The following is a 14,218-nucleotide window of genomic DNA, read 5'->3' as shown; positions in this document are numbered from 1 at the left end:
CCCCCAACCACCCATCCCAGGCCTCAAACAATCCCCAGGCATCAAAGCAGATATTAGCCCTGGAAAAAAACCCTCTTCTGATTTGGGGAATCACAAGGGATTGTCCTGCTAGGCTGTAGCATCACCCACACTTGGCATCACAGCACCAACTGTTGCCCAAAGGGCATCTCCTAAGCCCAATTGCTCCCAAATCTGAGGTGTGTCCCACATGAATATCTATGTGGTGGCTTTAGGATGTCCAAGCACAGGAAAGCAAGCCCCAAAGCAGGTAAAACCAGGCTGATTTCCACTTCTTTCTCCATTGCAGAGGGCACTGCACCCTCTGCTGCTCAGCCCTCCTGAAAGCCTCGTGCCTCTGTCACAGGGAAGAATACTCTGCTGAAGAGAGAATGAGCTTCCTGGGCTGTTGCTTACACCCAGGGAAATGGTTTGTTTGAAATTCCCAGCCTTCTTGCCTGTCCCAGGGCATGTTCCATGCTTTCTCTTGCCAGCTGCTGGCTCAGCTGGGGAGCGTCTCGCCCCCTTCCAGGCTGCTGTAGCCAGCACCATGAGCATTAAAAACCCCATTTCAAGGAGTGTGTCCAGAAAACTCTCAGTTTTGGAGCATGTCCAGAGACAGGCAACAAAGCTGATGAAGGGTCTAAAAAAGAAAAGGCTGAGAGGAGACATGATCACTCTCTACAACTACTTGAAGGGAGGTGGGGTTTGATCTCTCTAATCACAGATGACAGAACATGAGAAAATGGGGTTAAGTTGTGCCAGGGGAGGTTTAGATTGGACATTAGGAAGATTTTTTTCACTCAGAGGGTTGTTAAGCATTGGAACAGGCTGCCCAGGGAGGTGGTGGAGTCCTCATCCCTAGAGATGTTCCAAAGTTGCATAGATGAGGTACAGAGGGTTGAGTTTAGTGATGGGCTTGGCAGTGTGAGGTGACTACTTGGACTTGATGATCTTAAAGGTATTTTCCAACTGTAATGATTCTGTGATTCTATGGTTCTAAGGGAGTTATTGTTTTATCTTCCTCCCATTAAGATCTCCCTCACTTCAAGGAATGGAGATTTTTGCCTTTCCAGGCTGCCCATGAAGTCGTGGAGCCAAAACAAAGCCGGTGGTGATGGAATTAACCTGCCAGTAGCAGGGTCACAACTGCAGCTCGTTGGGCTCCAGAGGGGATGAAGGAAAGGAAAAGCTTGATTATACAGAGCTCCTTTCAAACACCCCAAATTTCACAGGACTTTCACAAAAGGAACAGTTTTTCACTGGGGGGTGTCTCTGGCCAGTGTGGGGAGGCAGGACTGGTGGTGCAGGGCTAGTGATGCAACTCCTCCTGCAAAAAGAGAGAAAGAACCCTCCTATAGCTGCAACTGATTGCAAAAGTTGGTTTTGGCTCACCCCAAATCTCACAGGGGGTTCTGATTAGGATCAGCTGGGTGTTTAAAGAGCTGCTACAGCTGTTTTTTATTAGGGCTGACAGTAAAGGTTGTGTACCTTAGATGATTGTTTTTATTATACCATCTGTGCAGCTCCATCCTTTTCCCATTTCTCTTTAGCACTCACATGGGAGTAATTATGGTTTTCTTCCAAGAACTGTGGGTATAATCTGGTAAACCCAGAAACCCCTTCTGAGGTCAGGCTGCAGATGGTCCTTCAAGCTCTGCCACAGCCAGCGGCCCCAGCTGGGTATGTCTGGGCTGGACTGGGGCTACTGGGCACTGCCAGAGCACTTATCTCAGCCAGGGACAGCAGGCACTGCCAGGGCAGAGAAGGGGGGATGGATTCCAGGCCTGAGGTTGATCCAGGAGGGAACTGTCCATGGTTGGACCCATCTGTGACTGGGAAACTGGTTTGGGACCGGGGAGGGACTGGATAAGACTGGGGAGAGTGGACTGGGGCAAGGGATAGAGCAATCTGGGACTGGGTACACTGGTCTAGGACTGGGTATGGGCCAATCTGGAACTGGGTAGACTGGTCTGGAACTGGAGTTGGACCAATCTGTGATTGGGGGACTGTTTTGGCACTGGGAAAGGACTGGATGGGGCTGGGGAGGGACCGATCTAGGCAGCTGGGGATGGACTGGATGGGGCTGGGTGGGGAATTGAGGAGACTGGTGTGGGGCTCACAGCTTCATGTGGGAGTGGGGAGTCTGGGATGGGGGAAGACACCTATCTGGGACTGGGAAGACTGATCTGGGACCACTCCAGGGGAAGACACCGCTCCTGGGGAGGCTGAGCTCAGCCTGGGGACGAACCGGGGCCCGAGGCCACCGACGGACGGGACACGGGACACGGGACACGGGACATGGGACACGGGACATGGGACATGGGACCCCCGGCCCGGGACTGACCCCCGGGGCCGAGCCACGCCCCCTCCAGGCCACCCCCCCTCCAGGCCACGCCCCCCGGCCACGCCCCCGGGTTGGTTTCCCGGAACGGCGCGCGCTTCAGAGAAAGCCGGCGCCGGCCGCGCTCGCCCTTCCCATTGGGCCGCCGTACACAGAGGCGTCTTCCTATTGGACGGTCAGCGCTGGTCCCGCCCCTGGGTTCCTATAAAAAGCTGTCTCGGGGGCGGCGCGGGCAGTGGTGCGGGGTGCGTGCGGAGAGGAGGTACCGGTATTGCTCTGCGCTGGCGGGAACGGGGCGATGCGCGGGGGGCTGATGGGGGGCTCGACGCAGCCTGGTTCCTGCTGCTATGTGTGTGCGGGGATGCCTGGATGGGGTGCGGTTGGCGCTGAGGTTGCGGGAGGTGCCGTTGCAAAGCCCGGGATGGATGGATGGGTGAGTGGATCAGAGGCTGGTGATGGCTGGGAGCAGGAAGAGGGTGGGTTGTGGTGCTTGGTGCGGTGCTGCCTGGGCAGGGCTCTGTGGCCGTGTCCTCTGTGTGCTGACTCACAGAGGCAGTGGCAGCCCGAAGGGCTTCTTCAGCCTTTCGTGGAAGGGAAATGGAGCTCTGGTCTCTGCCGGGGATGGGACCAGGCTTTCGAGAAAAGGTGCTGGTGTAGAAGAGCATCCTGTTTCAGTAAGCACTTCTGAGGCTCCTTATGGGGCTTAGGTGTGAGATGTTCAGTGTGGGAGTCTGCAGAGGGGCTCTGTGGACCCCTGTCCCACTGGGGATGAGCTGTGGCATGTGCTTTAGAGAGCTGTTGCTTTGGCTGGTGGTGTTAGCTTTTACCATCCCTGAAGTCAGAGGCTGTGCTTCAGATGACCAGGGAAGTGTTATGGAAGAGCCAAGGAGCTCTGTGTTGCACTGTACAGCAGTAGGCAATGGAGAAGGGAAGAAGTTGGTGGCATTAAATTGGTGTGAGCCTGTGGCAAAGCAAGGGCCAGCAGGTCTTGAGCTGTGCTGGGGAAATCCTCATCTGCTACTCAAAGCCTTCCTAAGGCGCAGTAGATAAAGAAGGAATGAGGGAGAAGTAGTCCTGAGATAATTGGGAGAGGACTGTAAGCCCAAAAAAATCACAGAGGGCTGATACTGGACACTCCTGTTAGGCTACCAACTCCTAGAGGTCCCTGTGGGTCTTGCTATGGAGGTGACACAGGATGCTGGAAGGGTTGGGTCTCCCAGATGAGCAGGAGAAACTTTCTCATGGGTTGCCCATGAAATCACCCAGCAGTTTAGACTAAAAACGACCCAAGGTCCCCAGCAAGGGTGGCTTTGTATCAGTCCTCTGTTTGAGAGAGTTGGTTGTGTGGCTCCCACCCCTGCAGTGACTTTGGGTGCTGCCTGGAACCACTGCCTGTTCCCCAAATAGGCAGTGACTGGTGAGAGGGGCTCTGTCTCCTTTGGAACAGACCTTTGTACCAATACCAGCTGGGGATAGCCCTTGGCTCTCACCTGCAGACACTCACAGGATGGCCTGTCCCAGTGTCACTTGCTCAGGTGACAGCACAACCAGGTGCTTTAATTCCCATCTGTCTGTGTCTGATGTCACTTATCCCATTGCAAAAAAAGTGAAGTGAGCAGGGCACCAAGCCAGCCTGCTTCTGTGAGCAGAGCTTTCACAGAGCTGGAGGAAGAACTTGTAGTAACTGATAGAAAATGGCTTTGATTTCTAACTCTAAAAGAAGGAGGGGAGGGGGTAGTATAGAGATGTTGGCTTGTGGGACCTGCAGAGCTGCTTGTCTCTGCAGGCACCCCCCCCCCCACCAGCTGTGCATGGTCCAAACCAAAGCCCCAGCATGATCACTTGTACCCTAATTGTGATGGGATGGTGCTTGGGGAGCTAAGGGGGTTTGTCCCTCTCTGTCCCTGCAGGATGTGTGACCGCAACGGTGGGCGGCGGCTGCGGCAGTGGCTGATCGAGCAGATCGACAGCGAGTTGTACCCCGGCCTCATCTGGGAGAACGAGGAGAAAACCATGTTCCGCATCCCCTGGAAGCACGCTGGCAAGCAGGACTACAACCAGGAGGTGGATGCCTCTATTTTCAAGGTAGGGACAGATGGTTCTCTCCTGTTTGCCGTGGTTCTTGGCCCTTCTGATGCTGTTTTTCCCCTTGCTGATGTTCCCACTGGTGGCAGATGTCTGTGCTGTCTGAGTTTTGCATCTTTAACCTTTGTGTTTCACCTCACAATTGTTCTCTGAGTCTCTTCTGGAGGTGTCTGTTCCTTTTTGCCAAATGTTAGTACCAGTTTTAGGTGTTCTCAGCATGCTTTAGTGCTGATCTGACTTGAGAAGGAGCTGGATGTGCTCCTTTTGACCTGCTCTAAACTTCTTATCAGGTCGTTTTTGATAGAAGGTTGGATTTCCCAGAAAGGCTTTGCAGGAGGGAAGGAGGTTTTGGATTTGACCTGAAAGAGGGGATTTCTGGTTTTAGAGGTGGGGAGGAAATGGAAAATTCCATCCTGAAGCAAAAAGGTCAGGTTCTTCCTCAGGAATTCCCTTCCCTCTTCCAGATATCTGTGCTGGTGAGCAAGCTCAGTCTCAGGGCAGTGGCAACTGCTTTGGCAGTGCTGCATTATGAGGATGGCATTGAATCCAGCCATATAAATACCTGTAAAATATGGATACTTGGGAAATAATACATATTTTGCACTTCTTTAGTGGCAAAGTGTTTTCTCCCACCAAAAGTACAAATGATGCTCTGATCTGAAAAGAAACCAGCTTTCATTTCTTAGGAGCTGGGAAATGGAGTTTAGTTTGTTACAAGGTTGTTAGGAACACTACTGCTTCAGCCATGGTTCCTTATATCCCCAGCAGCTCTTGACCTGTTGGTGCAGAGATGAGGCCACAACTTGACTTCTACTTTGTAAAGTCTGGGTGCTGCAGCCTTTTGCTGCAGCTGGGTGCATCACTGGGGCAGGTGCTGCTGCTCTGTGCTCAGACACCCATCCCCACGTGCTGCAGTCGAGGAGCTGAACACGCCTGGCGTGGCTGAGAGGCTGCGAGGGGCAGAGAAGTGAGGAGAGCACAATGCAAAAGGCAACCTTTACCCCTGGGGTTGAGGGGATTGGCAAAGCTCTCATGGAGGATTGTTTTTTTGTTGTTGTTGCTTTGTTTTAGGCCTGGGCTGTGTTCAAAGGGAAATTCAAAGAAGGGGACAAAGCGGAGCCGGCTACGTGGAAGACGCGGCTGCGCTGCGCTTTGAACAAGAGCCCTGACTTTGAGGAGGTGACAGACAGATCCCAGCTGGACATCTCTGAGCCCTACAAGGTCTACAGGATTGTGCCAGAGGAGGAACAGAAATGTGAGTGCCCTGATAAGGGACTGACTGCCAGTGCAGGTCAGTCCTGTGAGTAACCACAGGCTCATGCTGCTGACCTACATCTGAGCAGAGCTTCCTGGCCAGGCTCTGCTCTTGTGCTGTAACACTTTGCTTGTCCTGCTTTGCAGAAGCTCTCCCCTGTGTCACAGTGGTGACAGGGAGGGGAAAGACAAAGGACAGGCTTTTTTCTCCCCCTGCCAAACAGCTGCTTAGGAAATAGGGGCTAACTGCAGCATCATATTCACTTCCATCCTGCAAGGATGTTACAGGAGCAAATATCTTTTCCCCCTTTAGGATTGTACTTAAACCTCAACCTCTTATCCTCCCAACACCTGCTCTGGGTAGATGGCAGGGAGCTGTAGTTAGTCCCTTCTCTCTTGCCCCAGCAGTGATTAAAGTAGCAGTAGTTTCACAGCGAGCAGTTGCTGCTGTGATGTCTGGTGCAGCACAGGTTGTGCTATAATTACATCTCTCTTTGTGGTTAGATGTGTGTGTGTGCTTTTTCCTTTTGTGTTTTAAAGTATAAACTTGCAAAAATAAAAAAAACCCACCCCAATCTCTCTGTCAGGAAATCTGCCTTTAGCATCTTGGTCTCCTTCAGCCCTGTTCACATTTTGCTATGCAAATGGCCCTGCAGGTTCCCACCAGCAGCATGACTGAGCTCAGGGTGTTTGGTGGAAAAAGGAGAAGCAGCAGCAGTACCTCATGTCTCTGGGGTGCTCAGAGGAAAAAACTCAACCCTCTTCTGTGCTCTGGCTCTGTCTCTTTTTGATTTGCCTTGCTGCTGGTCACTGTGCAGTGGGGCAGTGGGGTGGAAGCTGGTTTTTTGGTTCTGAAGAGCAGCTCTGGGTGGAGCTGGAGGTGGCTGTGAGCTCCCCTGCAGTGCTGTTATGTGTCTCTGCTGTGCTGTGGTTCTCAGTTTCATAACTTTCGTGGGGTGAAGGATTTGTGAAACCCAGCAGTGAGATGAGCTGTGGTTGAGAGGGGGGGAGGAGGGTTTATGTCCTCACTGCATCCTGGTCTCTCCTTCCAGGCAAAGCAGGCATGGCCAACGGGAGCAGCCTGAATGATGTCACGGAGATGGACTGCAGCTCCTCTGCCATTGATGACCTCATTAAAGAGGTAAGCCCTTCACTTGGCTGGAGGTGGACTGATGGTGTTGAGTTGCCTGCTAAAGTCTTGTCGTCCTAAAATTCAGTCTGCAAAGCTTTGGGCATCAGCCTGGTGAGCAAGGCTGGGGTTCACAGCTCGTTGCTGTGAGCCATCTCTGGGATGTGGTTGTGAAGAATGGCTCATGCTTTGGATTTGCATCCCTGGTGAGACCTTTGCTGGGAGACAGAGGCTGTTTTGTGACTATGTTCCCCTTCTTGGTGGTGTTACCATGGCCTGCTTCTGCTCTGTAGCTCTTGAGGGTGCTGTTTGAGTGTACAGCCTGAGAAATGCCAAACTGGATTTCTGTAACCAAAACAATTCCTTGGCATCCTGCTGGTGTTGCCATTTGGAGCCTCTCTGAGTACAGCACAGGGCAGTGGCTGCCCAAGGCATTGGATCTGCTCTGATCTTGGTGTCTGGTCTCATACAGCCTCCCTGTGTAGATGAGTACCTGGGGATCATCAAGAGAAGCCCCTCACCCCCACAGGAGACCTGCAGAAACCCCCCAATACCTGACTGGTGGGTGCAGCAGCCCAGCCCTGGTAAGTACCCAACAGTGTGTGTGGGCTTTAACAGGACCAAGACTTTTGTCCAGGACAGTGATGGATAATGGACAACAGTTGCATTTTATCCTTATTAAGGATGCTTAAAAGTACTAACTGCAAACACTGGGCTTGGTACCAGGCACCCAACAGTGTGTTGCACAAGATTAAATCCATCTGGGGGTATTTGCTGGCACCTCTTGTGTGAGAGGTGGGAAGCCTGAGGTGCCTGGGAGAGAAAACTGGTAGAGGGGAGATGGGTGTTTGTGAGCCACACACACAGGCACAGCTCTGCTTTCTCTCTGCCCACAGCCTTGCCCCTGATGAATGGATACTCAGGCTACGAGCAGCATCATTCAGGTAAGGCAGCTCTGCTGCTTGGCTGGTGACTGTGGCTATCGAAAGTCTTACTGTGGCTTGGCCTTGCATAGATGTGGTGACAGAAGGCAGTTCTGACTCTGCTCCCTGTCTTGGAGGAGGGTTTGCTCTGGGTTTGGGAGATCGTGTGCCCTCCTGAGTTATCCCCAGGGCTTGTGTGCTGAATGGGGACACATCCTGCCACAGCACAGGGAGCTGCCCCAGGGGGCTGGGACCAGCCTTGCCTTTGGTGGGAGATCTGCCCACAGCAGGGGAAGTATGGAACAGTGGCAGGAGGAAAGAGTTCAGTATTGGGAGCTCTTGCTTGCTGATCAGCTCTGCTACCAGGCTGAGTGGACCTGGTTCTAAGCAGTGGGAACTGCTTTGGCAGGGGGGTTGATCTCTAAAGGTCCCTTCCAACCCCTACCAGTCTGTGATTCTATGAGTGCTGGAGATGTGTTCTAAGCAAGTAGGTCTCCTCCATCATGTTGAGACTTGTTCCCAGGAACCTTTGGGCATTGCAGGGAAGAGCAGGCTGGCTTTGCAATGGGTGACCGACATGCCCCATCCCCTCTCAGGTTACTCCCAGATGGTGATCAGCTTCTACTATGGTGGGAGGCTGGTGGGCCACATCACCACCTCGTGCACAGAGGGCTGCAGGATCTCCCTCAGCCACCCCTCCAGCCACGGTGAGAAGCTCTATGCCCCCGACGCCCTCGAGCACGTGCGGTTCCCCTCGGCTGATGCCATCCAGAACGACCGCCAGAAGCAGATCACCAAGAAGCTCTTTGGGCACCTGGAGAAGGGTGTCCTGCTGCACAGCAACAAACAGGGCATCTTCATCAAGAGGCTGTGCCAGGGCAGGGTCTTCTGGAGTGGGAACACCATGGTCTACAAGGACAGGCCCAACAAACTGGACCGGGATGAGGTGGTGAAGATATTTGACACCAACTTGTTCTCCAGAGGTTTGTAGGAGCATTCCCATCTTTCTCTTCATCTGCTTGGTGGGGATTGAAAGGGTGAAACCCTCTTGCCTTGGAGCACTTTGAAGTCAGAGAATCATAGAATCAATTTGGCTGGAAAAAGCCTTTAAGCCCATGAAGTCCAACCATAAGCTCACACTGCCAAGCCCACCACTAACCCATGGCCCTCAGCTGTGTGTTAAACCCCAGGGATGGGGACTCCACCTCCCTGGGCAGCCTGTTCCAGTAGTTACTAACCCACTTGGCTTACCCAGGTGCTCTGGATGAGTAGAGGAGTAGAGGGTGCTATCAGATCTGCTTCCAAACCCCTGTCGCTTGGAGGCTTCGTGTGACAAAGCTGCCCTCTCTTGAGCCTGCAGCTTTTTTCTGGGGCAGGGTGCTTGTTCCCAAAGCTGGGTAGCAAAGGCTAGCAGTTCATGGTAAGCAGTTTCCAAGTGTTCCCCTCTCCTTGCAGAGCTGCAGCAGTATTACAGCAGCCAGGGCCGCTTCCCAGACAGCAGGGTCATGCTGTGCTTCGGGGAGGAGTTCCCGGACGCGATGCCGCTGCGCTGTAAGCTCATCCTTGTCCAGGTATGGAGGAGCTGTCCTTTAGGGCTGTGCTGATGCATTTCCCACCTTGTCTGGATCCATATTGCCTTTTCTTTTCCCTCCCCACAAGTAGGGCTCTAACTTCAACCCCCAGAGCTACAGGTCATTTGAGTGTCTGAATTGGTGGGGTAGCAGGTTGAGGCGTGAGGGTTGGCTTATCTGCAGCCTCCTGGGAGAGGTGCTTGGGCTGGTGCTTGTCAGACTCCATCTGGGTAGATATCTTTGCAAATAAAGCTCCCAAAGCTTTTCTAAACAGTTAGGAAGTCTGTTCTCTTCCTCCTGTTCCTGCTTCTCGTCGCTGGGATCTCTGCCCTCTCCTGTGGGAAATGGGAGGAGTAACTCCCTGGAAGGGTTGAGTTAAGGGACAGCCTCAAGCTAAACAGCCAACAGGAGCCGTGGTGAACAGCAGCAGGGTTGGGAAACCTTCAGGAGGATGAAGGAGGGGATGAGATGAAAGGGGCAGTCCTCATGGCTCTGGCCAGAAGCTTCTCCCTGGGGAAGCTTAGGCAATTCTGGGATCTCAAAGCCTTGGGATAATGCATAAGCTGTTTCTGAAGCCTGAACCCAATGTGAGATCCCCTTAGGCAAAGAAGGCTGTGACAGCAGAGGCATGGCACGGAGGTAGATGGAGGATGTTGCATCTGTCCTTGAGCAAGCAGAGACCCATTGAGACTGTGAGGCCCTGGATTTTACAAGTTAAGAGACTGATCCTACACCTCCCTGCACAACTTTCTGACCTAGTCACCTCTTTTTGCTGGGGGTCTGTGCACCAGAAGATCACACAGCATGTGCTGGGATGTCCCCTAGCTGTCCTTCCCTCCCTATAGCCTTGCTGGGAGAAGAGCTCTCATAACTGCTCCTTTTTTTCCTAGATGTGCTTGTGCCAAGATGCCTTGTGGATGTGGATCTCTTGGCTTGGCAGGGTCTGGCCACCTGGGTCTGTTGGGCACAAGTGCTCTGCTGTGTGTCTCCCACCCTGCTGTGTGACCTGGGCTGGTGGAGGGGAGGATGTGTGTGACAGCAGTAGGAGATACCCCAAGAGGTTCTTGTTCATTCAGTGTCTTCATGACTTCTCTTTTTGTGTAGGTGGAGCAGCTGTGTGTCAGGCAGCTGGTGGAGGAGGCTGGGAAGACCTGCAGCACCAGCCCCATGCTCCCCATGGCTGATGAGACACAGCATGACCAGGTGTACAGGATCTTCCAGGACATCTGTGCATCGCACCAGCGGCCCATCTTCAGAGAGAACCAACAGATTGCTGTCTGAGCCTCCTGAGCACACCTAGCCTGGTGGTTTGGGTTGCTCTGGACCCAATTTGGTCTCATTAGTGCCTAAATTCACCTGTTGGAAAGTTGATTTCTTGTTCTTTTGCTGTTCTCAGTCCAGAATCTGTATAAATACAGCAGCAAAGTGGCATAAGGAGGTGGGCTGGGTGCTCAGCATCCATCCTGCATGCACTTGACTGATAAAAAAGGACTTTTGTAGGGAGCAGGGTAGTCCCAGTGCTGTTCATAACTGATGGCAAGGGGAGGAGGGAGTGTCTGAGCTGTGCAGGAAGGTTAGGGCTGGCTTTGCCTTTGTTAATGGCCAGTCAAGCAGAACCAAAAATCATCAGCTGTAACGACCCATCTCAGTGATCTGCAACTTGACCTTGCTGAGAACAGTGATTTGGTAGGAGGTGACTCTTGACTAAAGCCTTAAAATGCTTAAATGTAGGAAATTCTTTCCAGAAATCATATCTTTTCCCCTCACCCCCCAAAGAGTCCTGCTGATGGAAGACAGCCTGTGCCTTCCAAGGAGAACCTTCTCAAATGCCTCTCTATTTTTGCTACGAGGTTTCTATGTTTATCTGTAATACCAAAGGATTCTGCAACTTGGGAACCAACACAGACAATTCTCTATGTAAATGTTGAATAGAAGTACTTAGGAATCTTACTTTTTTTTTTATCCTAGCCAGAGTTTATATTCTATAAAACACCTTTAACTGTAAAGATTACAGCATAGTGTGAGTAGCTTGGCTTTACCCTCCCACAAGCACATGTTGGTGTCTCCCAGGCGTGACCAGGCAGCAGCATCCATGTGTAAATCCTCATTAACATGCTTTGTGTGTGCCCCCAGCACCAGGGAGCTGCTGATGCCTTGCAGCTGACAAACCAGGACTGCACATGTGTGTGTGCAACTAAGTGGCCTATTTATTTAATGCCTGAGGTTTATTAATGGGGTTTTTTTTGGTAATTTTTTTATCTTCCTGCAATTAAAGTGCTATGTTTTGTATTTCTCTTGCTCTGTGGGTTTTCTTTGGTTGCAATGATTGGGTGTCATATCTCTGCTGGGGAGCGTCTGGGATCTCTTGCTCCTGTCCTGACCTTCCCTGTGGTGGGGTGTGTGTTTAAGCTTCTGCTGTTATCACAAAATCATTTGGGCTGGAAGAGACCTGTAAGATCACTGAGTGCATCCTCTGTCCCAGCCCTGTCAACCACTAGACCATTTCCCTCAGTGCAGCATCCACCCAGCTCTGAAACTGCTCCAGGGACGGTGACTCCAGCACCTCCCTGGGCAGCTGTTCCAATGCCTGACAGCCCTGTTAGCCAAGAAATTCCTCCTCACATGCAGCCTGAACCTCCCCTGGTTCAACTTGAGGCTGTTTTCTCTTGTTCTGTTGCCTCCCTTCTCCTGTGTAACTGTTCAGCTTCATCTGGAGCAGGAGAGAAATGAGCCAAAATGTTGTAAAGCGATAGAAGGAGGAAAAGGGTACCACTTGTAGGGCCTTAATTCTGGGGAGCATGAAGATAGGTGCTGTCCAGCTGCCACTGTACTGACCTGGGTGTCCTTTGCTCTCTGACCTGGGCTTTGATGCCCTAAGGTGATGGGATGGAGGGTACTTATTTATGGTGCTGCTTGAAGGGATGCTCTTGTCCTTCCTCTTATTGCCTGGTGGAACCTTTCTCTACTGCCTTCTCTGTTCATCTTTCTCATGAGGCCTGGTCTAGTTGGAGGTGTTTGGGGGGAAAAGGGAGCATTCACCTTGGTCAAATGAAGTTAATGTTGCAGAAGGAAAGGCTGAGCATATGCACCCTCACCTGCCTTCACTACAAGCCTGTGTTTAGGGCAGCACCTCAAGAGGTTCTGGAAGAGAGGAAAGACTATGTTTGATCTGCCACCTTGGCCCCTGGGAAGGATGAACACTGTATGTTCTGGGTCAGCCCTGTCCAGGGAAGCACCAGCCTTCATGAAGTGACCCTGGTACCCAAGGTAGGGGAGATGTAGCCCTTATAAAGGGGATGGCTGGAGACAGAAGCAACTGGATGCTGAGTGTTTGTAGGAGATGCTGAGGTGGTGGATGCAAAGCTGTCCTCCTTGCTTGGATAGCAAAACAGATCAGCCCTCTGTTTTGCTACTCTTCTTTTTTGTATTAGTGAGAGGGACCTCCCTAAGCATGAGTGTGTGGTCAGGGCACAGTTAAGACATGAAGGCCATGAGCTGGAGTGGGTTGACTGCAGCTCATCTCTGCCTGTAGGCTGCTCTCACCACAGCATCTCCAGCTGATTTGATGTGAGCAGCTCAGCCTTCCCCAGCAGGCCTCCTTAAAATAATTCAGTATGTTGCTCTCATGGGACTTGGAGCTGACCCTGCTGTGGCCATTCAAGGTAAGCAGTTATGGCCTCTGTCCCAGAGAGCAGTAGGTGCACAGCAGATATCACACAACTTACAGCATCCAAAGAGTGCTCTGAGATGTGAGACCCAGGTGAAGTTTTGTGGTTAAGAGTTTTAGGATTAAGGCAGATCCTGCATCCCAAGATGTTTATGCTGTGAGCACTCCACTCTATGGAGCTGCTCTCCATACCTCAGCTGTGCTGCTGGGATGCCATAGTTCTCTTTGTGCTCTTGTGCATGTCATTTGCAGATATTGTGGCATGTGGCTTTGGTGCTGGTGAGCCCAGGTGGCTGCAGACCAAGAGTTTTGAGGATGCACCAAGAAGTCCTCGACTCCTGTAAGCTCTGATGGAATGCTTGATCGTGGTGGTGTGGATTGCACCTTGCAGGTACACCATCAACACTCACTCTCAGCCTTCCCCTACTTCTTCTGAGGACCATCAAGGGGTTTCCCCTTGAGGTTTAATCCCCTTCCAGTCCTTAGTGCTCCCTCAGAGCATGAGGAAGCCTCACCTCCCCTTGGGTGAGGTGCCAGGAGTGGGGGAAGGTGGGAGCGAGGCACCTGCTGCGGTCTGGGCTGGAACAACACGTGTGAAACACATGATGGCTGCAGCCTGGGCCACCAGAAACACCACTTGCGGTTTCCCCAGCTGTCCTGGGGCAAGTCCTTCCTCAGAAACCACCATCTTCTGCTCCCCTGGAGCCACCTGCTACGTATTCAGGGCTCTTTCAATTTCCACCCCAAGACTGCGGCGGAGCGCTGGCGACCACACGGGCCTTTAGCTGGACCCGGCTGCACTGCTTATTTATAGTGTTACCATCGTGTCTCAGAGCCCAGAGCTCGGCTGGGGATTGTGCTGGGACATAAAGAAACCCCAGCAGCAAAGCTCCTGTCCTGAATGGCTTCCAAAGCGTGTCCAAGAGGGGAAAACTGATGGCTGTGGAGGGTCTGGGGAGGAAACTGTGGGACATGGGTCTTATGGCAGAGGTGGGATGCAAGGAGGATGATGTGGTGGGCTGCATGACTGAGGGCAGAGGTGCCCTTTTTCTGCTCAGGTCTTGAGTGTGACTTGAAGTAGTGTTGAGTTTGTGCTTAATGTCTAGCTCAAGCTGGACTTCCCCATCCCAAAACCCAAGATGAGAGAAGCCTCCCAGGCTGCTGCTGAACCGTGGACCAGCAGGTTTGGAGGTGGCTGCATCACATTGCACTAAGGGATGCTCTGGCCCAGACTTGCAGTGGCCTTTG

The 14,218-nt window shown here is 52.3% G+C and overlaps 1 protein-coding gene across 2 annotated transcripts; it reads left to right on the top strand.

Moving 5' to 3' along the window:
* The first annotated feature begins 2,588 nt into the window (after nt 1-2,588).
* On the top strand, nt 2,589-11,592 carry IRF8 (interferon regulatory factor 8). 2 transcript variants are annotated; one of them, XM_062007348.1, is made up of 9 exons: nt 2,589-2,603; nt 4,252-4,426; nt 5,498-5,681; nt 6,733-6,821; nt 7,282-7,393; nt 7,706-7,753; nt 8,329-8,715; nt 9,188-9,303; nt 10,408-11,592. In XM_062007348.1, the coding sequence occupies exons 2-9, from the start codon at nt 4,253-4,255 to the stop codon at nt 10,582-10,584; spliced, it is 1,287 nt and encodes a 428-aa protein (XP_061863332.1). In that variant the 5' UTR covers nt 2,589-2,603; nt 4,252; the 3' UTR covers nt 10,585-11,592. The 2 variants fall into 2 exon arrangements, with proteins under 2 accessions (XP_061863332.1, XP_061863330.1); XM_062007346.1 differs by lacking the exon at nt 2,589-2,603 and adding an exon at nt 2,704-2,774.
* The last annotated feature ends 2,626 nt before the right edge of the window (nt 11,593-14,218 follow it).

This window comes from Colius striatus, chromosome 14 (genome assembly GCF_028858725.1).
Source record: "Colius striatus isolate bColStr4 chromosome 14, bColStr4.1.hap1, whole genome shotgun sequence".
NCBI classification, from domain to species: domain Eukaryota; kingdom Metazoa; phylum Chordata; class Aves; order Coliiformes; family Coliidae; genus Colius; species Colius striatus.
Note: the sequence above shows the minus strand (reverse complement) of the source record. Positions and strands in the feature narration are given on the sequence as shown.